Below are 24030 nucleotides of genomic sequence, written 5' to 3'. Positions count from 1 at the left end.
CAGCTACATGCATATTGAAATTGGCGAGTACGCGTTGAGGGAACCGCAGTACTCGCCCTTCGTCTTGGTGCAGCAATCGCATGTTTCCATAGGGCAAGTCGTGCGACCGTTTACACGTCTACAAGGAAATAGTGGAGCAGGGTCATGGAGGCTCTGTTTACAGTACTCCGGCGTGCGACCGAACCGGCCGAGGGTATTCTTCCCACCCTTGGACGCGTGGTATGCGCTTGCCGGGGAGTCGGACCATCAATCGCGGTAGCCATCCCGAGGGTGAACGAAAGAAGCTGTATAGCACGAAATGTGGTAAGCTATATCGTTGGGAAAACCGGAATATGCATCGTGGATGACAGTGCAGCGTCTTAGGGCGTCTCTCGGTTAGTGGTAGCTTCGGCTTTATGACTGGAATGCGACATGGGCTGTATTGTTGTGATCATCCAAGATTGTTGGTATTGCCTGACGCACAATTTACTCGTACGGAGTATCTGTAAGGAGACTGGACTTCACGCATGTTCTGTTGGATGCTATATCGTCTTGCTGTGGAATGGTGTTCTGCACGGATTTCTCGTCCCGTGTCTGCCGCTCATTGACCCGCCCGGGCAGAAGCGAAAGCGAGTGGTACGCTGCTGTACGATGATCTGGCTCTCCGGCATGAACAAGATGCGCAGGCGATCTTCAGTGCGTGCGTGCGGGTTACTGCGCCTCGTTCGGCGATGTCTTGGTAGCTGGCTCATCAGGGCGCTGCGTGTAAATGCATTAGTGGTATGTGATTCGGCTGTGGGGCTGCAGTAGCTGGGCTCGCAACAACGGCTCCGAAGCTTTGATGTATTCGAGAGGACCTCAACCGGGAATCAGGATGCGACAATACATTCCGGAATGACCGTATTCTAAAAGAAAGTGGCGGTGTACTGAAGTTTCAGAATATGGTTCTGTCGGTTGTTAGAGAACTCACAGAGGGCCTAAACTATCTGAGTACGATAGAGTTGCCGAACCCGAAAGTCAAAAGTGAAGACATCATCATGTATGAGCGGGACGGTAGTCTAAGATATGTTTCAAATTCTGTGTATTCTTGTCTTGTGCGACAGTGAGCAGCCGTCAGATATCGATGCTATGATTTTGAGAAGACCCTCATGGTGATTCAAGATACCATAGATCAAGAGAGACAATGAGACAAAGGAACAAAGAGAAAACCCTTAACCCGCTTTTGTACATGACTGAGACGTGTAGAAAAGCGGCTCTCGCGAACTGCGCGGTATGCCCATCCCACCAGGAGAGTATTATATGCTCCACATCCACATAGGAAACCCAATCCTCAATGCGCCGTATTCTTCCATTAGACAAAACATATGCATGCTGCGCATGTGCGCTTCATATCGCATGCCTCCTCTTTTCCACGTGTATCCTGGCTGGGAGATGCTGCAACTTATGCAAAAAGGAATCGCAAATGCCATGTCGCTTCAAATGCAGTACTTGGCCTGACCTGGTAATCGACGGCTGCGTAATTAATACAGGGTAAAGGTGATCAGGCCATGGAGGCCGGATCGTCGCTCAAACGCTCTGATCCAAAGGGAAATATCCAGAAGAAACTTTTGTTTCTCCCCACAAACTTTTGCCCAGATGCGTGTGGCCAGCACGGAGCGAGTTGAATGCTACCCCAAACATGCTCGTAATAGCTCCATCGCGTCGTTGTTTCCTGTGAATTTACATCACTGTCATGAGTTTCATCTGAGCCGCAAGATCCGCATCTTGTTGATGAATCATGCTGAATGGTGGCTCCTCGTGTAGTGGGCTTGCGATAGGACTCGAGTACAAGCCCTCCGCATCCCTGATCGTGTCTTTGACTTTGCGCGTCAACGTACTAACGTATGGCACGATGCGTCGCAGAGTCGCGGTGTCGAATGGAACCTTCTTCGAAGGTGTCGAAGGTACGGGAGGCGCATCCAGGAACGGCTCGTATGCGCTCCTCCTCTTTTGCAGCGCTTCGATGACAGAACGTGCTTTAGCCTCCGAGTCTTTCCGGGGTCTCGTAACGATAGTCTTGGATTCGTGTGTCGCAGGTGTGGCGTCGGATTCCAGTCTAGGTGTGATCGGTGAAGATTGCGGGGTAAAGATGCCGTTGTTGGATGGGAGAATCGACTTCCTCAGAGGGCGCGCTGACTGTGGTGGCTTGGGGCTATCTTCGTTAGGAGATGATGACTTCTGCCTTCCTCGTCCAAGGCTAGGGCTGGCGGGTGGTTCGTCAAAAGCGTCGTCGTCAAAGCCTGGCGATGAGGGAGGAGAGGCGTGGGCCAGGCCCTCGTGGTCGGCCTCCTGGTCTGCAAGCTCGATCATCGCATCCACTTCAAGCCACATGCCCGAAGGGGGGCCTTGAATCATGCCGAGCGCAATCGCGCGTACTCTTTGCTCTTTGAGCTCCTCAATCAGTAGACCCCATTCGCGCAGAAGACTGATGTTTGCAAGGACGTTGTTCTGCTGTTCTTGTATAGTCTTTGGTACGACCATAGACGAGCCACTGTTCCCCATAGGCGAGCTTCCGTCCTCTGCAGCAGGCTCCTCAGTGAGCTCGGAAAAGTCAAAGTCGTCGTTCCAGTCTTCGGTGACACCTTTGCTTCCCACACCCCAGGTGCCAAACTTGTTTGTGACCACTGTGCTACGCTTGCCAGTCAGATCCGGAACGACGGGCACACTCTGGCTGCGGGCGTGCAACCCGCTGGGGACTCTGCGTCCAACAGAGCGACTGCCTCTGCGGTCCGCATCCTTCTTTCCGTGCACCGTCCGGGGCCGTGGCGGCGTGCAGCTGCCTGAGTTCTTGTCTGCGATTTGCTGTTCAGACCAATCGAAAATGCTGCTTCGCGCATCTTTGTCGCCGAATTCTGATGTGGGACGCTTGGGCGTAGCTGGGTTAGGAACGTAATCGGGCGCGAGCAGATGCTTGTGCTGTCGCAGCAGCGACACGGGTGTGGCCTTGTGGTTGACTGTTGGATGATCAACCCAGGGATCCTCATCATCTGCCTCTTCTAGTGACCACCTACTGCTATCGTCGTCGTCCCCTGCGCGCGAGTCCCATTCCAATGTGCCGAGCGAAAGCGGCTTGGGCATGCTCGGGGGAGACGACGTTATCGTCTTGGGAAAGAGTGGCGCACTGTGTGTTCTGGAGAAGGTGGGCGAGTCCTGCGATGAGCGCTGAGGACGAACTGTCCGCACGGGCGTCGAGATGCTCTCCTCTTCCTCGGCGATGCTCTGGTGACCGGCGACACCATTGACGGTGGGCTCCCCAAAAGCGCCGGGCGGCAGTAGATCGCGTAGGGCTGTGACTTTGACCTTGACTTTGGCGGGGGGTGACTCGTCGAATATGGTCTCAATGCGAGGCCCACGGGCGCCGCCAGCTGTACTTCTGGTCGCACCAGTGCGCAGCGAATCAAAGACGGTGTCGCTCTGGATATCAGCGTCGTCCTCGTCGCCGGAGCCTAAGGCGCGAAGCTCATTATCAGACGAGCCGACCAATGTCGAGGCCTGTTCTGAGGGGGCCATGGAATGACGCGAGACCCGAACTCCCGATTGCGCTAGAGTAGGGGATGGTGGCGCCTGATTGGCGCCCGGTGCGGCTGAGGCCAAATCGTCGGGCTGCTGAGACAAGGGCGCCAAGCCCGCGCCAGCGAGCATGTCAGAGGGAGGAAGCGCCGGCAAGGGCGACGACAGACGCCTGGTGTGCGAAGCATTGCGTGCCGTCGCTGACTCGGGAAGCCCGGCGGACGTGGCGATATCGCGCTTTGCTGGTTTGGGGTCTGTCACATCGCAGCGGCCTTCTCCATAAGAGGTGCTGTGTGGCCGTCTGCTCATAGTAGGCAGGATGGGTGCTGAGTTGACCCGCTGGCTCGCACGGCGGGAAAGTCTGGGTCTGGACACGGCGCCTGTTCGCTCCTTCTTGGACGACAGGAAGGAAGTGATGGAGAAGGAGCGCTTGGGTCGAGGGGCTTGCTCGGGCTGGGATGTGGAGGGCCGGCCACGAGTTTGGTTTGCTTCCCTGGACGCAAACATGGCCGTCATGCTGAGCGGCGTCTCTGGCCTACTTACATAGAAGACGCTTTCACCGTCGTCGCTTGTGGAGTCATCTACGTCTTCTGAACCCGCTACGACCGACCTCGCGAGCACAAGCATGGGCTTGTGCTTGTCGTCCGGGAATATCCTCTTGAACCCGTTCGCATATGCCACGGAGCCTCTCCGCCTCGTTAGTGACCGCTCCTTCATGATTCTCGCTGTGAAGAATTGGGTGTACTCGGCCTCGCTGTCGGTGCTTGCGGAATGCGGCTGCTCGTCCATGGAAGTGTGCTCGGCCGTCATGGACAGCCGCGCGCCGTAGTTCTGCAGCGTTGCGTTGCGTTGGTGACTGGTGGCTGGACGACGGAAGGACGGTCGCAGGGTCGAGGTGCTCGTTCTGGGCTCTTCACGAGGCCCGCGCATTGACGATGAGCGCTTCACCAGCTTGTTCCGTGACACGGGTGAAGAAGATCGCTTCCCGGCTATGGGCGCCGTCGAGCCTTCGTGGGAGAAGGCCATGGAGCCATTGGAGCACGACACGGCGGGCGACAGCGGCGACGGGCTGGTGTTCCTGCTCGACGAGTTGGATATGGAGGAGAGGCGTTTGATCCACGAGGCTCGCCGTGACGGCACGTATCTGGCCGTGTCTACGTCGGACACACTCTGGTCACTGGAGGGGTAGTTTGCACTCGTCGCACTCGTCGGCAACTGCAGCCCCGCGTCGTCGCTCGTCTTCCTCCTCACGATCCGCAGCTGTGAACGGCCGTCCTGACTGAGTCGAGTCGCAAACGGCATGCGCGAGGCAGGAACGACGGGTACGGGGCCGCTAAAGGGAGGCGCGGTCGTGGTCATGGCAGCGGTCGACATGGGATTAAGACTCGGCTCGTATGCTGGTGTGGCCTTTTTTCTATTGGGGTGCGACGGGTCGAAGGGGGCCTCCCGTCCAAAGGCCAGGCCGACAGAGGATGTACCAACGACAGCGGCAGTGGCACAGAGCTGTATCACAAGGGTCCGTCAGTCATGGCGCCTAGTACGACATCTTATAAGAGAGGTATATCGAGGTGAGACAGTCGTGGTGTAGCCGCTCTCGGAAGTAGACGCAGACGCGGCGTCGGCGATCGAGACATATCAAAACAAATCAAGGGCAGCTGCAGCGCGTACACAAGATCCACGGACTATGAGATAGAGAAATGCAGGGTAATTACCGTTGGAACAGTTTTCATTCTCGTTGGAAACCAAGCCGCCGGGGAAAGGTCACTCGTCGAGGCGCTTGTGACGACTTGTCGAGCATTATGGCATGTCAGGGTGCCGGTGAACCAGGGATCGCGAGCTGCACGAGTATAGACGGTGGGAGGAGAGGGGCTCAATCAGGCGCTGGAGCAGGCGTACTGCATTCCGGAGCGCAGCAAAGGATGGACGGCACAAGCACCACGACGGGCTGAAGCAGAGAGGTGGAGCTCGACGAGGAGCGAGCGGACGACTGAAGAATCCACTGCTTGTTGCTTCTGGGATCTACGTACAGGGCTACCCGGCTCTCTTGGGATTAGCGAGATGTCGCCGATGAGGGCTGATAGCGGCAGCTCGACTCGAAACATAACACGGAGGTACACAGACCCCATGCCTCACTTTGCTCCGTCATAGCTCCACGCTGCGAGTAAAGTCAATCTCATCAACCTATGCTGCATGCGACGAGCCCGAGGCAGCAACTCCTTGGGCAGGCACTGAGGGCCCGCTGCGGTGCCCAGTTGGCCGTACCACGACGTTGCGCCCATCTGTCTCGGGCGAGCTCTAGCGCCGAGTAACAATCAACAACAATCAGGGACATGGCGCAGAGAGGCTGGAAGAACCCCTCTGCCGTCAGAGCTACCCAAATATAGTGTACCAGATAGCATCCCGGGCGCCCGTCACAGCACACGGTGATTGGCAGCCGGCCGCTGAACTGCCTGGAGAGACCCCTGTAGCCAAGTGGAGATGTTTGCTGATCGCGGCGTACGCAAGTGTCAACCGGCTTATGTAGTCCATCGGTGGTAGCGAAGGCGTGCTTTAGACTGTGCAGCCACGGAGCCATCGCATGTTACCTCGCGCCCAGCATTCGGTACAGTCAACGGCAGACGGACCTTGGTACCTACGAGCATGGCGTGGTAGATATTTGTTGAATCGGCTCTATCGGGCATCGATTACTCTGGTAGGAAAGCTGCTCGTGATTGAGATCCTTGATAGCCGAAACGCACAGCACGTCAGCCACAGAGCGGAGAAGTGGTGAGAAGCGGGAGCATGGGTTGAGGATAGGACGGAATCCGTGTATCTGAGGCAGCGAATTCAGCGCCCCGGGATATATCTCCGCCGTTAAAGCCCGCATGCTGCGTGTTCTACCTGCCATGGCTGTACTCCTAGGCATGCGTTGTTCTGTCCGTAAATTTTCAAAAGCCAATTGACAAGGCTACATCACATGTTGCATGCCGGGTAGCCAAGGCGGCTCCGTGCCCGACCTAAGCCAGCTGAAAGATGACTGCCAGGGCCGCTACGAACTCCAGAGGCTTTTTGCAGACTATCGAGACCGTTGTGCCCCTCGCTCTAGGAATAGTGGGCGCACGTTGCAGTCCATCTGGCAGGCGGCTTGCTGGGCGAGCTGTGCGTGCAGAGCTTGACGTGACTGTGCGATGCGTGCTGACCCGCGGGAACACAGAGATGCGAGCAACCGGGACAATCCTAGGAGCACATCATTGCTAGAGCGCCTCCAGACGCGTGGTGCAGATCCGCCATCTGTGCCAGTCCACAGGCGCAGCAATGGGTTGTCATGTTTGATGGGCTGTCGGCGTCGACGCCCTGATTGGCCGCCGCCCGCTCCTTCCAGAACCGCCGCCACGCCACATTTGGCATCCCACGTCAAAATGTTCTCTGCCTTGGACAAGCAGCCGTAGCACCGCACGAAGCAGAGACCACCGCTGCCCCGCTATTACACGCTGACTACGTGAACGCACGAGATAGGACTGCCCGCTCGCCGACCTCGCCAGCGCCACGGTGACATTGACTGCGGCCGACATCGACTTCGTCACCCGCCACCATGGAATCCGAAATCAGAACCCAAATCCCGAACATCGACCCTGTCCTGTCAGAGTACTCGGCCGGGTACCTGACCCATGCTGCCAACCAGTTCACTTCCGACACTGACCCAAATGCCCCCTCCCCACTTGAGGAAGCCGCTGCCACCGTGAGCGCTCTGCTCTTATCAGCGTCCGGAGATCTCTCACCTCAGAATGAGACGAGTATCCAGAACCTTGTGGAAAAATTCATTTCCCGCCTGAACGCCGCCAATGGCACAGACAGTGAGCGGCGCCAGATGGCTCCTTCAGCCAAGAAGCTCGACCAGGCTATCCACGTGGGCTCGTCCAGGAACATCTCCTCCACGCTAGGTCTTGCTGGCGGCGCCGTCGACCTAGAATCTGCCAACACACGTAAAGTTGAATCCAGGGTCGATCGCAAGAAACTTGAAAAGGCCGAACGCAAGCTCCGTGCGAAGCAGGACCGCAAAGAATTCAAGAACGTCGAATATGAAGCTTCTCGACTTCTCAATGAGCCCAACGAGGCACAAAGCTATGAAGAATTCTACATGGCTGTCAACCCGCTGCAGTTGGGCGAGGCCAACAATAAGAGCAAAGATATCAAGATCGATAGCTTTGACATTTCTATGCCTGGATTACGCATCCTTACAGATAGTTCCCTGACACTCGCATATGGCCGCAGATACGGTCTGGTAGGTCAAAACGGTATTGGTAAATCCACCTTGCTTCGCGCCCTCGCCCGCCGTGAGGTCGCTATTCCTACGCACATTTCGATTCTTCACGTGGAACAGGAGGTAAGTCACTTCATGCACTACGCAAGTCCCATGACTGACTGCATCAGATTACTGGTGATGACACACCCGCACTGCAGGCTGTCTTGGACGCCGATGTATGGCGCAAGCATCTCCTTCGGGAGCAAGAGAAGATTAGCAAGGAGCTAGCTGAGCTTGAAGAGGAGCGTGCTAAGATGGCCGACACCTCCGCAGATGCTGCCAGGCTAGACACTCAGCGTGAAGGTCTAGATACCACTCTGAGCGACATTCATGGCAAGCTCGCCGAGATGGAGTCTGACAAGGCAGAATCTCGAGCAGCAAGTATCCTCGCAGGTCTTGGTTTCTCACAAGAACGACAGCAATTTGCGACCAAGACATTTTCTGGAGGATGGAGGATGCGTCTGGCACTTGCACGTGCGCTGTTCTGTGAACCTGATCTGCTACTGCTTGACGAGCCGTCGAACATGTTGGACGTCCCCTCTATTACCTTCTTGGCGAACTACCTCCAGGGCTACCCAAGCACAGTACTTGTCGTATCTCACGACCGAGCTTTCCTCAACGAAGTGGCAACTGATATCATTCATCAACACTCTGAGCGACTCGACTACTACAAGGGTGGCAACTTCGACTCCTTCTACGCTACTAAAGAAGAGCGCCGCAAGACGGCAGTGCGTGAGTACGAGAAGCAGATGGCCGAGCGCGCGCATTTGCAAGCTTTCATCGACAAGTTCCGATACAATGCTGCCAAGTCCTCTGAGGCCCAGTCTAGGATCAAGAAGCTGGAGAAAATGCCAGTCCTCACTCCACCAGAAGCAGCGTACTCGGTGCACTTCAAGTTCCCAGAGGTGGAGAAGATGTCACCTCCTATCATTCAGATGAGTGGTGTTACCTTTGGGTACACCCCCGACAAGATCCTGCTCAAGAACGTCGACCTCGATGTGCAACTCGACTCACGTATTGGTATCGTTGGTCCCAACGGTGCTGGTAAGACGACGGCTTTGAAGCTGCTCATCGGCGCACTTTCACCTACCACTGGTCTCATCTCGCAAAACCCGCGCTTACGTGTAGGCTTCTTCGCGCAACATCACGTTGATGCGTTGGACCTGAACGACAGCGCTGTCGGATTCATGTCGAAGACGTACCACGGAAGGGCAGACGAAGAATACCGTCGTCACCTTGGTGCCTTTGGCATTACGGGTATGACTGGATTGCAGAAGATGGAACTGCTGTCAGGAGGTCAGAAATCGCGTGTTGCCTTTGCATGCTTGGCGCTGCAGAACCCGCATATTCTCGTGCTTGACGAGCCGTCTAACCACTTGGACATCGAGGCCATGGACGCGCTTTCTGAAGCACTGAACAAGTTCCAGGGTGGTGTACTCATGGTCAGTCACGATGTCACTATGCTGCAGAACGTATGCACAAGCTTGTGGGTGTGTGACAACGGAACGATCGAGCACTTCGATGGAACCGTCAAAGATTACAAGCGCCGCATCACAGCGCAAGCGAACGAGGCGGGAGTTGTAGCGAAGCACTAGATTGGGTTAGGATATAGAACAGGTGATAGTGATGATATACTATCCCGTTCTGACAAAGCTAGATCTGTATAATACACTCATTATGTTCTAACAAGAATGATCTACATGTATGTCGCAGCTACCGTGATGCGAAGGATATCACATCGCATTCCGAGGTTGTGCCTGCTCTTCTGCTCGAAAGTTGGAAAGCACGCTAGGGTCAAAGCGGACGCCTGGACTGATTAACCACTCCGCGTCCATCGCGGCACTGGCACCTCATCACACGCACAACACCTCCCGCCCAGCACAGCAAGCAAACATTTGCGTCCCTTTCACCTCGACCGCTGCTCCACCTAATGCGCGTAGCTGCCTCGTGGTGCCCACGCGCTCAGGTTTAATTGACAGCGGCTACTAGCGCGCTTGCCCCTTCGAGCTCATCATCCGGTCCTGTCCAATACACAACCACCGGCACCTTGTCGCGCACGCAGACTTCCAGTACAGACGGCTTGTCCGTAGTCACTCCTTTGCCTCCGAATCCCACCCAGCGCGATTCCTCCCGCCCACGCTACGCCGTCACCGCTCCCGCCAGCAGCACCGCCGCATTGACGACAACAGCCGGCGAATCACTCTACCCACCTCCCTTCTCCTCCCTCTTCTTCCCGCCCGACGACGCTGAGGAACGCGACAAGCTCGGTGAAACCGCCGAAGACGAATCACCTCCCGCATTCACATCTGCGCCTGCCTTTACCGAGTCATCCTCGTCCGCTGCTGCTGTAGCTGCCACCAAAGCCGCGCTCCCTTCCGATACCAAGGAAGGCTCTAGCAGCAAAGACCTCGACGACGGAGAGCCGCCGCCACCCTACAGCGAAGGATCCAGCCCACTCGAGTCCTTTACGTACGTAATGGCATCCGCAGGAGGTCCCGCGAGTATCATTACTCAGGTGTCGCAAACAACAAATGCAGGACCGCCCATCAACACCCTGGGTGGATCAGACGAGAACATCACTCTGGAACTGAGGTACGGAAATGCATCGTCACACGCGACACCAAGGCTAACCCGAATCCTAGGGGCACGCGATTCACTCTATCGCGAGACGAACTTCTAACCCTTCCCGAATTCGTCCTCCTTTCCCTCTTTCCCAATGGCCTACTTCCTGATGGGCACATGAACTCCTACCACGATGGAGACGTATACCCAGTCGACGTTGGTAACCCCATTTCTTCTTCCTCTCCCCTTCCCTCGACCCCAGTAGCCAAGATCCTGTACCACCTCTCCAACCCCGCATTATACTTATCTGACAATATCTACCCTTCACAGTACGACCCAAACTCCCTACAGTACATGCTGGAGTTCTTCCGCACTGTAGCCCAGACCATTCCCGCATCGCCTCCATCCCCGACCGCTGCCGAACATGCTGCCGAGGCTGTACCCATTGAGCCTATGCATGGCTCTGCCAGGGACATGCTCCAGGACCGCGCTGGTATAATTGTGCTGCGAGAGGACCTAGACTTCTACGCTATCCCACCGCATCGCGACATCACTCAGCCCGAGATGATCGAAGTCAAGCGGGCTGCAGGCGAAGCATTGCTGAGACAAGATGGCATTTTCTCTGGTCTCAGGAAGAGCGAAGAGCCAGGAACGACTGAGCAGCACCTGATCGAGATGTTGACTGCAGGGTGAGCATACCACCTGCAAACCAGAATACAGCAGCTAATAGCACGCAGTGGCTTCAACCACGACGACCGATGGGGTCACCGCGCCGGCGAGCCCAACAAAGCCGTCATCTGCAGCATCGCGCTTGCACGCCTGAGGACAGACATTAAGGGTAACGACCTTGCTAACAGCAACGCTGTCGGAATGGCGCAGAAGCTGCTCCTCTTCTGGAGGAAACCTGCTCGCCGCTGCTGGTGGGAAGGTGTCGAGCTTGACAATGTCAGAGGTGTCGAAGGCAAGCTCAAGGTGTGGATAAGGAGGGTCTGGACGCTGGAAATGGTATGTCTACCCTGACGGATGACCACGGCTTTTACTAACAATACCCAGAGCGTTATCGGTCTCCGCTAAGGCACTCGCTACATCCGGCGTTGCGTTTCTCGAATTTTGGTGGCGTTTCCTTATTCACTCTTGATATTCCGATCGCGGCATCATTACCGCCGATGAAAAGCACCGGCTGGCTCATCGTTTCCTACTGTTCTTGATACCTCTCTACTTTGGTTCATCATCACCCACCATGGAGACTAAGGCAGATGTTCTCCATCCCATAGCAAGCGTTGGCATCATAGGGCATTTTCAGTTACATTGTTTTTTTCTCCAAGATAATCTATGGGTCAGGAAGGTACATATGCTTTGTATAGCAGTAGTAGTAGCAGACAGCAGGCGGATAATCTAGGTCCGCATTAAATTGTAATATCTTTCCTCAGTACGTACATTTGTTCGCAACTCCAAACTACGCGCATCGCATCAGCATTACAGTTCTCGCCAACCCCTGTCCCATCTCCACACCCATTTTTTCTACGGTACCGAAATCAGCCTCAGATGTCACCACGCAGTTCTCTCGTGGCGTCATAAACTTTCCGCATGTCTCAACCCCACATGTCACCAAAAACGTCGTGTTCCTGTTGAATAAGCCAGGATCCCCCCAAGCCATATCCATCTCACCAAAACTTCCCTCCGATCTATATTGGATATGCAAGACCGCGTGTAACCACGCTGTAGCTTCCCTTTCTTTCCCCACACACGCATAACATGTTACGAGGCTGGAGAGGACGAGTCTAACGTTTCAAGTTGCTCAGCCTCGAAATCGCCATGTCGTGGTTCCAGATACCCGGTTCTGCAGGCAGGGGCGAGGCGGAGGCGGAGCATGTTGTGGAACGGGGTTGCGGCAGGGGTGCCGTTGTCTGTTTGGTTCTGTGAGATGTTGGGGTAGTTGGACTTGTCGGTTTACGATATGGAGAGTTAGGTCTGCCTTGCCTGTGTGGGGATGTCAGGGATGAGATTGCGACGGATGGATATGGGAATGAATTGCTCGTGAAGTTTGTTGAAGCACGGGCAAAGAGCTCTCCCGTCCTCGACCAAAACACTCGTATACTACCAAACTCCAATGCAGTTGGCCGTTACGAACGGAGAAACCCTCCATTGTGCTACATTCCGACACGATATTTCGGTCCTCACACATGAAGAGCACGGGAAACGCCATAGCAACCAACACCTAACTCGTCATCACAGCAAGGACAAACTTACTTCTCAATCCGATGTACCAAACCTAACTTTCCTCGCGCCACATATTCACCTTGTCAGACTATGCAATGCATGGGATTAAAGCTACATCGGCCCGCCCTGCCTACGCATAGCAACGTGTCGTCCGTTCGTACATTACATTGCAGGAGCATACCTGACACATTCGTTGCTGCTGTGACTTCCTTGCGTCCACTGTTACTGCATCATACACACTGCGTACTGCGTATGCTGAGCGGGAAGTATTTGATGTGGCGTGCATGCAGCGACATGTCCGATCCGATGTTAGCGGCGGAACATGCGTCTCGTGGTTTCTTCGCTGGAATGTTGGGCAACGTTGTGAGTGTGTACGATCGTCTGTTGCGTTTGACGTATGCGTGCGATACGGCATGGATGTGGAGGACGCGAGAACGAATAACGTTTGGGCACTGCAGACGTCAACATGTCAGAATAGACGCAAGGAGTACTTCTTGCATCTTCGTGTGAGGCCCGATGAGAGTATGCCTGTGTTCGTGGCGAAAGTTTTTGTAGCTGTACGTTGATCACGGGAGAAGTCATGGATCGACGAAGTGTTTGTTGAGGCGGGTATGGAGGCCCGCCGTTATTGTTCATTCTTCAGTCCACCGTCAAGATCAGTGGCCTGTTACTATTCTTATGCTGCGTGGATAACGCAGTCTATCTTATCCATATCTCACTCTTACATAGGGTATCATCATCGGTATTGACCATGGTTGAAGGGTCAAGTAGATGATTGCAAACAACGCCTTTTGAACGACCAAACCCCGCCGAGCCCCAGGCTCGATGCTATGCCGTTGAAGACAGACAACTTTTCGAAGTGGTATCATCGAAGTTCATAACGTCGTGTTGAAACTTCCCAAACGCTGGACATTAAGAAATCTAGTAACGGTAGATGTCGCTCTTGAAAGGACCCTCGACAGGGAGACCAAGGTACTCGGCCTGAACGTCGCTGAGCTTGGAGAGCTCAACGTTGACGTGTGCCAAGTGGAGAAGGGCGACCTGCTCGTCGAGAATCTTGGGCAGAACGTAGACACCGACATCGAGCTTACCGGTCTTGCCGAACTCGATGTACTTGTTGCCGAACTCCTCATCAGAGGCCTTGTACAGCATGATCTGGGCAAGGACCTGGTTGGTGAAAGAGCAGGACATGACGAAGGAAGAGTGACCAGTGGCGCATCCCAAGTTGACGAGACGACCCTCGGCGAGGAGGATGATGTAGCGGCCGTTGTTCATCAGGTAGCGGTCGACCTGGGGCTTGATGCTGGTGACAGACTTGGCGTTCTTCTTGAGCCACGCAACGTCGATTTCGATATCGAAGTGACCGATGTTGCAGACAATGGCGTCGTTGGGCATAGCCTCGAAGTGGACACCAGTCAGGATGTCACGGCAACCAGTGGTGGTGACGAAGATCTGACCCTGAGAAGCAGCCTTCTCCATGGTGGTAACCTGGAAGCCGGAAACGGCAGCCTGGAGGGCGTTGATGGGGTCGATCTCGGTGACGATGACACGGGCACCCATGCTGTGGAGAGCCTGGGCGCAACCCTTACCGACATCACCGAAACCGGCAACGACGGCGACCTTGCCAGCAATCATGACGTCGGTGGCACGCTTGATACCATCGACGAGCGACTCACGGCAACCGTACAAGTTGTCGAACTTGGACTTGGTGACGGAGTCGTTGACGTTGATGGCAGGGACGAGGAGACCCTTGCCCTTCAGCATGCGGTAGAGGTGGTGGACACCGGTGGTGGTCTCCTCAGAGACACCGTAGCAGTCCTTGAGCATCTCAGGGTACTTCTTGTGGACGAGGGCAGTGAGGTCACCACCGTCGTCGAGGATCAAGTTCAGGCTCTTGCCGTCCTTGAAGGCTGTGAGTTGCTGCTCGAGGCACCACTCGTATTCCTCCTCGGTCTCGCCCTTCCAGGCGAAGACAGGTACGCCGGCGGCGGCAATGGCGGCGGCAGCGTGGTCCTGGGTGGAGAAGATGTTGCACGAGGTCCAGGTGAGCTCAGCACCGAGGGACTTGAGGGTCTCGATGAGAACAGCAGTCTGGATGGCTGGGGTGGGTTAGCATTGAGATTGTAGTGATGGAAGGATAGACATACTCATGTGCAGACATCCAGCAATGCGGGCGCCCTTCAATGGCTGGTCCTCAGCGTACTTGCGGCGAGTCTCCATCAGACCAGGCATCTCGTTCTCGGCGAGCTCAATCTCGCGGCGACCGAACGCCGCAAGACTGATGTCGGCAACCTTGAACTTGTGGGCGGGGGCAGACATTCTGGCGGTTTGATGTGATGTATTGGGGGTATAGAGAGGGAGAGAGGTGAAGGGAGGATGAAGAAACAAACGTCGAGGGAGAAAAGTGGGAGAGATAGCCCCGCGCTCTAGCAGTTGTTGACGCTAGTGGACCCTTAGACTTTGCTCCACATCGGCACTTTACTGCACCAAGACAACTCACCGCCCGACAACGCTGCTAGTACGTGTCACGGAGGATTTAATGCGATAGGATAAGGAGAGGATGAGTAGCAGACTTTGGCATCATTTGGTAGTTCACACGGTAGATCCATGATGCTCATATTCATGCTCATAGTTCACCATCTTGTTCAAACCCACGCTGCGGGGCATTGAAACGACACCCTGTTGATCGCGACGCGCCATCCTACTGATACCAATGCAGTAAGCCTGGTCGTAAGCACCGAATATCACCGAAGTGGCCAACTCGGGCCAAACGCTAAAAGTACAACATCCCGATCTCTTCGCGCTCAGGTATAGTGAGGCACTTGGCCCTTATCACCCTCAGTTCCCGCCACCAGTGGCGAGACACCATTGTCAATCTTCTTAGGGCCAGGCCTCTTGAAATGTGGCTTCAGTGGCTCCCAGCTCTCCGCGTTGTAGCCCTCTTGTATCTTCTGGCACTTTGTGAGGCCCCAGTCTGTTACGCCAATCATGAGGCAGCTTTCGAACATGAAGGCCATGCTGCCCTCGCCGACCTTGTTGGGCTGTAGGTCGACATTGGATGCCTTCTCGTGAGTCGCAGCGTCGGGTCCATGGCCAGACATGACATTGTGCAGAGAAGCACCAGCCGGTTGGAAGCCTCCACCAGTCTTCGCATCGTATTGACCACCGATGAGCCCCATGAACTCGGACATTGTGTTGCGGTGGTACCATGGTGGTCGGAAAGTGTTCTCAGCCACTAACCATCGCGGTGGGAAGATGACAAAGTCAGCTACTGCGGTACCTGGCCGGTCTGTTGGTGCGGTGAGCACGGTGAATATGGACGGGTCTGGATGGTCGAATGAGATGGAGCCTATGGTGTTGAAGCGTCCAAGATCGTACTTGTACGGGTAATAGAGTCCATGCCATGCAACCACGTCGAATGGTGTATGCCTCTGCTTCGCAGCGTAGAGGTGTCCGGCAAACTTGGCGAGGATGTTCCATTCGGTTTCGGTGTCTTCGTCGAAGTCGGCCACTGGCGCCTGGAAGTCTCGCGCGTTTGCGAGGCAGTTGGAGCCAATGGGCCCCAGCTCAGGAAGCGTGAAATGGCCCTGGTATAACTCCAAAATGTAGCCTCGCACCGGGCCTTCTGGTAAGGTGACACGGTACCGAATGCCTCGCGGTATGACGCAAATCTCATTCGGACGCACAACGAGGCGCCCCAGTTCCGACTGGATATCGAGCACGCCGTGTTGTGCCACAATCAAGAAGTCGCCATCGGCCGAGTAGAATGCCTCGTTGGCTTCCATGTCCTTTCCTGCGGCATAGATAAAGTATCCGACGCCTGACTTCATTGTAGGGTCACCCGCACCCGCCACTAGATGGAGTGAGTGCACCCAGTCCACCGTCTCGTCGAGATCGAAGGGATCCCATCGGAGCTGGTTTGGGATGTAGTGTATCTTCTCCCACGGCTTGTTCTCGGGGTTCGTGTTGAACGTCTTGGACTCGCGGGGCTCGAAGTTGCTGTGTCCGCAGGAGGGCAGGATGCGGTAGAGCCATGTTTGCTGGTTCTCGTGTCGCGGGGCTGTGAAGGCGGTGCCCGAGAGCTTCTCGGCGTAGAGGCCATATGGAGGTTTCTGGGGCGAGTTTGCGCCAATTGGAAGCGCGCCTTCTACTGCTTCCGTCCTGGAGATTGTTAGTGTATGTCGTCACAGCAGGGCAGTCGCGCCCATACTCATGGTAAGAGTTGAAGCCATTCTGGTATCGATATTTCTCCTTGAAAGCGAACTGAGTAGACGGCATCGTGACGTTGGTGAGCACAAGATCAATCAACCAGAGAAGAGCCTCTGTAAAACCAACAGTGGACAATAATCAAACACGCGCGTACGGCATCAGATGCGTAAATACCCTGCGCGGATGTTGCGGGCATGCAGCATCGCAGTAGCCGTGGCAAGCTGTGGCTCGGCCATCACGCAGGCGCGAAGTCGCGAAGTGCGGTAATGGGCGGCTTCAGATTCCGTCGTTTGTCGCGTCGCAGCAGCAAAGCGGAGAAGAAAGAGAGCGCGCGCGTCGGCTTACCCCACAGGCGGAGAGCCATGACCCCTGTCTGTTGGCAAGTGACGGAATCTTTCCGAGCCCGCCTCATCCGTCACAAGCCGGTAATCCACCAAGCACCATCTGCACCATGGCTCAGGGATTGAGACTACGGGGCCGAAAATCCGAGCCTGCAAGTTTCCGTAGTCCTCCCGTTGACCCTGATAGGTATACTCGTGTAGCAAGAATTATTGCGTACAGACATCAATCATGGCTTCGCTGCGGTCTTGGTTCAACATACCTCGTGGCTCACACTTCTCACTAGCCAACATCCCGTTTGGTGTCATCTCGACAGCGTCATCACAGTCACCGCGCCTGGCAGTCGCCATTGGAGATCACGCACTAGATCTCGAAGTCTTTGCTGCAAACAATGGCTTTTCCGGTCTCTCGACGATACAGCCACATCAAGCTGTCTTCTCGCAACCATCGCTGAACGCGTTTGCAACACTTGGCCGCCCAATACACTCTGTGGTCCGAAAGTACATACAAAGCGTCTTCTCTGTCGACACAACATACCCCGATGTTCTGAAGAACAATGATGCACTCCAAAAGGAAGCCCTGATACCGCTCAAAGAACTCAGAACACATCTTCCATTCAAGATTGGCGACTACACCGATTTCTTTGCGGGCATGAACCATGCCTACAACTGCGGCGTCATCTTCAGAGGCCCCCAGAACGCACTGCAACCAAACTATAAGCATCTACCAGTCGGATATCACGGTCGAGCATCTTCAGTAGTTCCTTCAGGGACACCTATCCGGCGGCCCAATGGTCAGATACTGCTCGATCCTACCGCAGAAAAGAAGGTGCCTACATTTAGCCCATGTAAGAAGCTGGACATTGAACTGGAGCTAGGAGCTTTTGTCTGTGGGTCAAACGAACAGGGAGTGCCAATCCCGATCGAGAAAGCCGAGGAGAATCTGTTCGGTGTTGTGCTCATGAACGACTGGTCTGCGAGAGACATTCAAGCCTGGGAATACGTACCCCTGGGGCCTTTCAATGCGAAGAACTTTGGCACCACCATCAGCACCTGGGTTGTACTCGCAGATGCACTGGAGCCGTTCAAGACGAAGGGGTTGGAGAATGATGCGGAAGTGCTGCCTTACTTGAAGGAGAAGGACGAGAAGAGTGTATACGACATTAACCTCGAAGTCGATGTCAAGAGTATGTACATCTGCGTATCATCTTGATTACCACTTACTAATCGTCTTCAGCGTCGACCGGCAACAAAACAACGGTATCGAAAGTAAATGCACGAAATCTGCTCTGGTCATTCCCGCAGATGCTGACACACCACACCATCACCGGGTGTCCGTTCCAACCGGGTGATCTGCTGGGCTCTGGCACCATAAGTGGAAACTCCCCAGCCGAGTACGGAAGTTTTCTAGAGCAAAGCAACAACGGGAAGGAGACTATAGCTCTAGAAGGTGGCGAGAAGAGGACTTTCTTGGAGGATGGGGATGAGATCACTATTCGAGGAGTATGCGGGTCAGACGAGGAGGCTTTGGTTGGCTTTGGAGAGTGCGTGGGTTGCATTGAGCCGGCGCTGAAGTTGAGCTTTGCTTGAGCGCTCTGATAGTCGTTGAAAGGTCTCAAGAATCAAAGTCTCATCATCTCCGAGCTTTGTGCGAGCGGAGCTACCAGCAGTACAAACATGTGCTGAGTACGATACCTGATCCTGTGCACAAGGAATTATTCCGCTGCTACAATTTTTGGAAGCCTATCCACTATGCGGCAGAAGTCACAAAATGACGCAGCCCGAGATCCGCATGTTCTTGCAGATATATGCTTTAGTGCAAAGTTTGAAGCATCCGGTGAGAACCTGAGATGGATGAGCCTATCGGGTTTCAGCGCGTTGGAGGGTCGCAAATTGGCAGGGGCCGCGCAAGAGGCCGACAATACTACCTATACCACTGGCATATGATTTTGAGGCTCTTTCCGCTACCAGAGTTCGACGTGAGTGCCAAAGAGCTCCATCGTCCCACTGAAAGGTTGTCGTGCCCATCATCTGTTCCCGAAGCAGTTAGCCGTCTCCACCACGCGTCCGTCTCCGCACCCTGACACTAGCATCAACACCATCAATTCGCGGCTTTATTCCGCTGCATCAACACACGCTTCTGGGCGCACGATGACACTGGCGGCGGATGCCCCGCAGCGATGGGCTTACTCCATCGAAATCAAAGCTCGGATCCTTCGTGGCCAGTCAAACGAAGGCTAATCATGCTGAGCTTGACCTCGGAACGGCGTGTCTAGCTAGGGATCTCCTCCTAAGAGAAAGCGCATGGCATCGGACGTCTTCTACTGCTATAAGTGCTACCGACCTGTTTAGGGTTCGCTCTTGCTCTAGGGTTACGAGCTTTCAACTTCCACTTCTCTCACGTCTTCTCATTGACCTCGAATCTTGTCGAGAAAATGACTATCCCCATCTACATCGCCGGCCTTGCCGTAGTAGGATTCTTTCTATACAAGTTCCTCTACGGAACTGATACACCACACATCAAGGGACTACCAGAAGTCCCGGGCCTGCCGCTTTTTGGAAGCTTACACGAGCTTGGTACGAACCACGCGAGGGTAGCGCAAAGATGGGCAAAGAAGTATGGTCCTGTCTTCCAGGTGAGGATGGGAAACAGGGTAAGTTTGAGTCTCGCATGGAGTCAGCACACTCTTGTAAGTGTCAATGCTAACACGAGTATCTAGAGGATTGTATTCGCGAACTCCTTCGATTCCGTCCGCCATCTCTGGATCACAAACCAGTCCGCGATGATCTCTCGACCTATGCTCCACACGTTCCACAAAGTGGTGTCTTCTTCTCAAGGTTTCACCATTGGTACTTCACCGTGGGATGAGTCCTTGAAGAACCGTCGCAAGGCCGCTGCCACGGCGCTCAACCGTCCTGCTGTACAGTCCTACATGCCACTCATCGATCTCGAATCCACGGTCTCAATAAAAGAACTACTATACGATAGCAAGGGTGGAGAGCTCGATCTCGACCCACGGCCATACTGGCAGCGATATGCGTTGAACACGAGTCTGACGCTCAACTATGGATACAGGATAGACGGAAACAAGGACGCGCCTCTACTGAAGGAGATTGTGGAGGTTGAGCGTGGTGTAGGAAACTTCAGATCGACAAGCAACAACTGGCAAGACTATGTGCCACTCTTGAGACTCTTCCCCAGCCAAAGCAACGAGGCGAACAGCTTCCGAAAGAGGAGAGACGTGTACATGGACAAACTCCTCAACACACTGACAGACAAGATCGAGAAGGGTACAGATAAACCATGCATCACCGGCAATATCATGAAGGATCCAGATGCAAAGCTGAACAGAGGTATGTTGAGAGCTTTCCCACTCATTCTTGTTCGCACTAACACACGACAGCCGAGATCAAGTCCATCTGCCTGACCATGGTATCGGCGGGTCTTGATACCGTGCCAGGCAACCTCATCATGGGCATTGCACAACTCGCAACCCCCGAAGGTCAGAAGATTCAACAACGCGCATACGATGAGATCATGAAAGTATACCCTAACAACGATGCCTGGGAGCGTTGTCTCCACGAGGAGAAGATCCCGTACATCACCGCTCTATACAAAGAAATCTTGCGATACTGGACTGTCATCCCCATCTGCCTACCCAGGGTTTCGATTAAAGACATCGAATGGAATGGCGTTAACATTCCAGCGGGAACAACCTTCTATATGAATGCATACGCCGCCGACTACGACGCAGAGCACTTCAAGAACCCGGAGAAATTCGATCCAGAGCGCTACCTCGACGTTCCAGATGGTGCGGGAACACCACATTATGGATATGGTGCCGGCTCACGTATGTGTGTTGGTTCGCATCTCGCTAACCGCGAGCTGTTTACTGCTTTTGTGAGGTTGATCTCGGCTTTCAGGTTTACGCCACCAGTAGACCCGCGGGACGAAGCGGTCATGGACTGCCTTGATGCGAACGATATTCCAACTAGTTTGACGCTTGAACCGAAGTACTTCAAAGTCGGGTTCAAGCCGAGGAATAGGCAGCTGCTGGATCAGTGGATCAGGGAGAGCGAAGAGCGTGTGAAGGATTTGATGTAGATTTGCATTTAGCATGGCCATTGATGTATAGCATGTAGGAGTCTATCTGAGAGTGATTTTCCAAAGGATTGTTAGTGATGCGCGAGGAGCCACAGTGACAAGAAACAGCCACCAACTACCCCTACACAAGCCCCCTCGCAGAATCGACCTTCATAGGCGGCAACATACCCAGCTTCGCCATATCCTGATACGTCTCAAATACACTCTCGATAGTATCAACAAACCCACTGAACCCAAACTTGCGCACCTTAGTGCCAGACAACGTACCCAGATAGGTAAAAGAAAAGTCCGCCATTACCAACGTCTGCTTGTCCTTCTCCGGGATGTTGACCGTCAGCTGCCCGTTCGACTGCTCCATCATCTCCTCCCAGGCCTTCGGCACCGCAGGGTCCTCCGCCCATTTACACAGTGAGTGTGCGAGTTTGAGCTCAATGGGGGGACCGTAGCCAAGTGGGCAGTCCTTACCGCCAGCAAAGTACTTGCTCTCGTATTTCGACTCGTCCTCCTCAGGACCAAGCACAGTGTCGACGCCGAACCAACGGGCAAGCTCGTTCCAGAATCGGTCCCAGCTGATGAGCTCGCCGTCTTGAGCGTTGAAGCGCTGGTTCTTGGCTGAGTCCTCCAAAACTGCCCATTCACTCAGGTACCCGGTTAGACGCGCGGTGGAATGCGTGTATCCGGATTGCCAGCTGTGGAAGTCTGAGGGGTACTGAAGAGGCTGTTTCCTGTGCGCCTGGACAGCAGCATACACGCCGTATGCGAGAAACGTGTTCATGGCTGCGCTTTGCACGGCGCCGATGACGGCTGCGGGCATGATGATGTTCCAGTCTGTCTCTGGGTGTTGTTCGCAGAACTTGAAGAGTAGGTCTTCTTGGTGGTAGTAGAAGTTTGGGCTGAGGTGTTTGGGCTGCGGGTCAGATTCGACGATGGGGTTGCGGCCACGGCCGATGTGCATGCCGTAGTTCTTGCCGCCCGTCTGGAGGAGGAAGCGTTTCGGCTTGATGCTTGCGATTGGCAGGGCGCCGAGGAAGTTCTTGAAGGGGGGCACGTTGGCTTCGATTAGAGCTTCGGCGGAACTGGGGTCCATGTCGCTTTTTCCGTTGCCAGGGGGGAGGTAGGCGTAGTAGAAGACGTAGTCGGCTTCCGCGCCCGCTTCTTTGAGCGATTTGGCGATCTCATCACTGGGAGAGCTGAGATCGATGGAGATGTGCTGAAGGCGGGCGCGCTGCTCGTCTGTGAGGAAAGAGAGGAGCTCTTTGGAGATTGGCGAGCGGGATAGGGCGTAGATCTTGGACCAGCGGTCGGGCGTGTCGAGGAGAGAGCGGATGGTGTTGAAGCCTGAGATTCCAGTTGCTCCGCATACTATGGCCTTTAGATCCCTTGCGCTCGAGTCGAAGGTGGGAAGATTATGATAGATGCCAGACTGGCGGAGAGGTTGTTGCGAAGAGCTGGGCATGATTGCTGTAAATTGATGGGATGACTAGAAGCTGATAAGCTGAGGTTGAAGCTCTTCGTGTCTGTATCTGCTTTTTCCAAGCCGGGAGCCTCTTCCTCTTTATGCACAACACGACCCCATTCTTCCTACGTAAAGCCAAGTCCATCATTGCCCATCTCGCAGAAACGCACCTCAAGAACTCCGACGCTTGACTCAACATGTTGCGCTATGTTGTGATGCTGTCATACATACAGGAGGCTCTCTCGGCATTGAACCCACGGGAATGAACCCACAACGCCCGTTGGGTCATAACGCGCAGCAAAATCCCCATTCTTTTTCTCTCGGTATACTCTCCGCCACGCCGTCGAGGGACCTAGTCAGTTGTACCGGGATTTGGAGATCTGAAACCAGTCTGGAAGTATCCTTTTCCGTCCGCTGCGCACGTCAACATGCAGGTACATGTACTCTCATATTCAACGATATCGTTTTGGCTCCCAGCCACCTGCGAACCATTTCTGGTTCTCTGATGTCATTTCGTATGCGCTAACGCCTGCCCAGGCAAGGTAGCGTTACGAGCCTCCAACACCATTGTGTCGGTGCCTACATACCCTCAAGCTTGCCAAAACGACATGGGCGTGTTGTTGAAAGTGGAGATCTGCTTGCATCGAAAAAGGTGTCGTAGACCCTGTCAGATCGATCTGAAAGTGTACAGTATCTGCCTACGCCAAGTGGGTCCCGGAGCGGGAGTCGGCCGGCGCGAAGCCGCCGACATGCAAAGCATACACCTCCCTGGTTTTCTTATCTTCTCATCACGCCCCGGATGTGTGAAATTCCACCTTCCATTTATCCCGCAAAGAATCATAGGTTGTGGCTATTCAGGTCGATCCACTGGGTGGTGACGTGGTCGGTCTTGACCCTACCTGGTACCTCCTGTGACCAGCGCTGACGTACGCAGATGTTGGTTCCTAATGAGTGATACGTACATCCTAAAAGCATTACTATCGGCAAGCTTGAGTCTCTATAAGCGAACGTCTGGACGAAAAACTCCAAGGCAGTCTTAGTATTCTGGGTACAATCCATAAACCCTGTATTCCATCGTCCAGCAGAAGCTGATCCTAAGCTCATCAACTTACCTAACGTGGATCTAGATTATAGTCACTGATCACAGTTCCACAAGCCGGCCCCATGTCTTCTTCCCTAATGTCTCCACGCGCAATCCTCTCTTCGAGTTGCTTCCTCTTTTTCCGTGAACGCTCGACTGCCGCGTCGCGCTCATTATGGGTTCCTGGAAACGGCAAAACGCCCGGAGGCGGATTTAACCATTGCCTACGCAAGTTCGCCAATTAGCAGT

At 54.5% G+C, this 24030-nt stretch overlaps 7 protein-coding genes across 7 annotated transcripts; 3 read left to right on the top strand and 4 right to left on the bottom strand.

Annotated features, from left to right (window-relative positions):
* Positions 1-1698: 1698 nt before the first annotated feature.
* On the bottom strand, positions 1699-5074 carry J4E83_006726 (uncharacterized protein; the record flags this gene model as incomplete). Its single annotated transcript, XM_049333636.1, has 2 exons — positions 1699-4942; positions 5070-5074. The coding sequence occupies 2 exons, from the start codon at positions 5072-5074 to the stop codon at positions 1699-1701; spliced, it is 3249 nt and encodes a 1082-aa protein (XP_049187358.1).
* Positions 5075-7099: 2025 nt separating this feature from the next.
* J4E83_006725 (uncharacterized protein) lies at positions 7100-11446 on the top strand (the record flags this gene model as incomplete). The annotated part of the gene is made up of 6 exons (XM_049333635.1): positions 7100-7891; positions 7939-9390; positions 9873-10402; positions 10453-11061; positions 11110-11377; positions 11426-11446. The coding sequence occupies 6 exons, from the start codon at positions 7100-7102 to the stop codon at positions 11444-11446; spliced, it is 3672 nt and encodes a 1223-aa protein (XP_049187357.1).
* Positions 11447-13513: 2067 nt separating this feature from the next.
* On the bottom strand, positions 13514-14911 carry SAH1 (S-adenosyl-L-homocysteine hydrolase; the record flags this gene model as incomplete). Its single annotated transcript, XM_049333634.1, has 2 exons — positions 13514-14691; positions 14740-14911. The coding sequence occupies 2 exons, from the start codon at positions 14909-14911 to the stop codon at positions 13514-13516; spliced, it is 1350 nt and encodes a 449-aa protein (XP_049187356.1).
* A 485-nt stretch (positions 14912-15396) lies between these two features.
* Positions 15397-16870, bottom strand: J4E83_006723 (uncharacterized protein; the record flags this gene model as incomplete). Its single annotated transcript, XM_049333633.1, has 2 exons — positions 15397-16753; positions 16803-16870. 2 exons carry the CDS (start codon positions 16868-16870, stop codon positions 15397-15399), a joined length of 1425 nt encoding a protein of 474 aa, XP_049187355.1.
* A 501-nt stretch (positions 16871-17371) lies between these two features.
* On the top strand, positions 17372-18729 carry J4E83_006722 (uncharacterized protein; the record flags this gene model as incomplete). The annotated part of the gene is made up of 2 exons (XM_049333632.1): positions 17372-18326; positions 18377-18729. 2 exons carry the CDS (start codon positions 17372-17374, stop codon positions 18727-18729), a joined length of 1308 nt encoding a protein of 435 aa, XP_049187354.1.
* An 845-nt stretch (positions 18730-19574) lies between these two features.
* J4E83_006721 (uncharacterized protein) lies at positions 19575-21244 on the top strand (the record flags this gene model as incomplete). The annotated part of the gene is made up of 3 exons (XM_049333631.1): positions 19575-19793; positions 19860-20493; positions 20544-21244. 3 exons carry the CDS (start codon positions 19575-19577, stop codon positions 21242-21244), a joined length of 1554 nt encoding a protein of 517 aa, XP_049187353.1.
* A 121-nt stretch (positions 21245-21365) lies between these two features.
* On the bottom strand, positions 21366-22700 carry J4E83_006720 (uncharacterized protein; the record flags this gene model as incomplete). The annotated part of the gene is made up of 1 exon (XM_049333630.1): positions 21366-22700. The coding sequence occupies one exon, from the start codon at positions 22698-22700 to the stop codon at positions 21366-21368; it is 1335 nt and encodes a 444-aa protein (XP_049187352.1).
* Between the last annotated feature and the right edge of the window lie 1330 nt (positions 22701-24030).

This window comes from Alternaria metachromatica (assembly GCF_023757995.1).
Source record: "Alternaria metachromatica strain BMP 0045 chromosome Unknown scaffold_15, whole genome shotgun sequence".
Taxonomy (NCBI): domain Eukaryota; kingdom Fungi; phylum Ascomycota; class Dothideomycetes; order Pleosporales; family Pleosporaceae; genus Alternaria; species Alternaria metachromatica.
The sequence above is the reverse complement of the archived record's forward strand: the minus strand, read 5'-3'. Positions and strand labels throughout refer to the sequence as shown.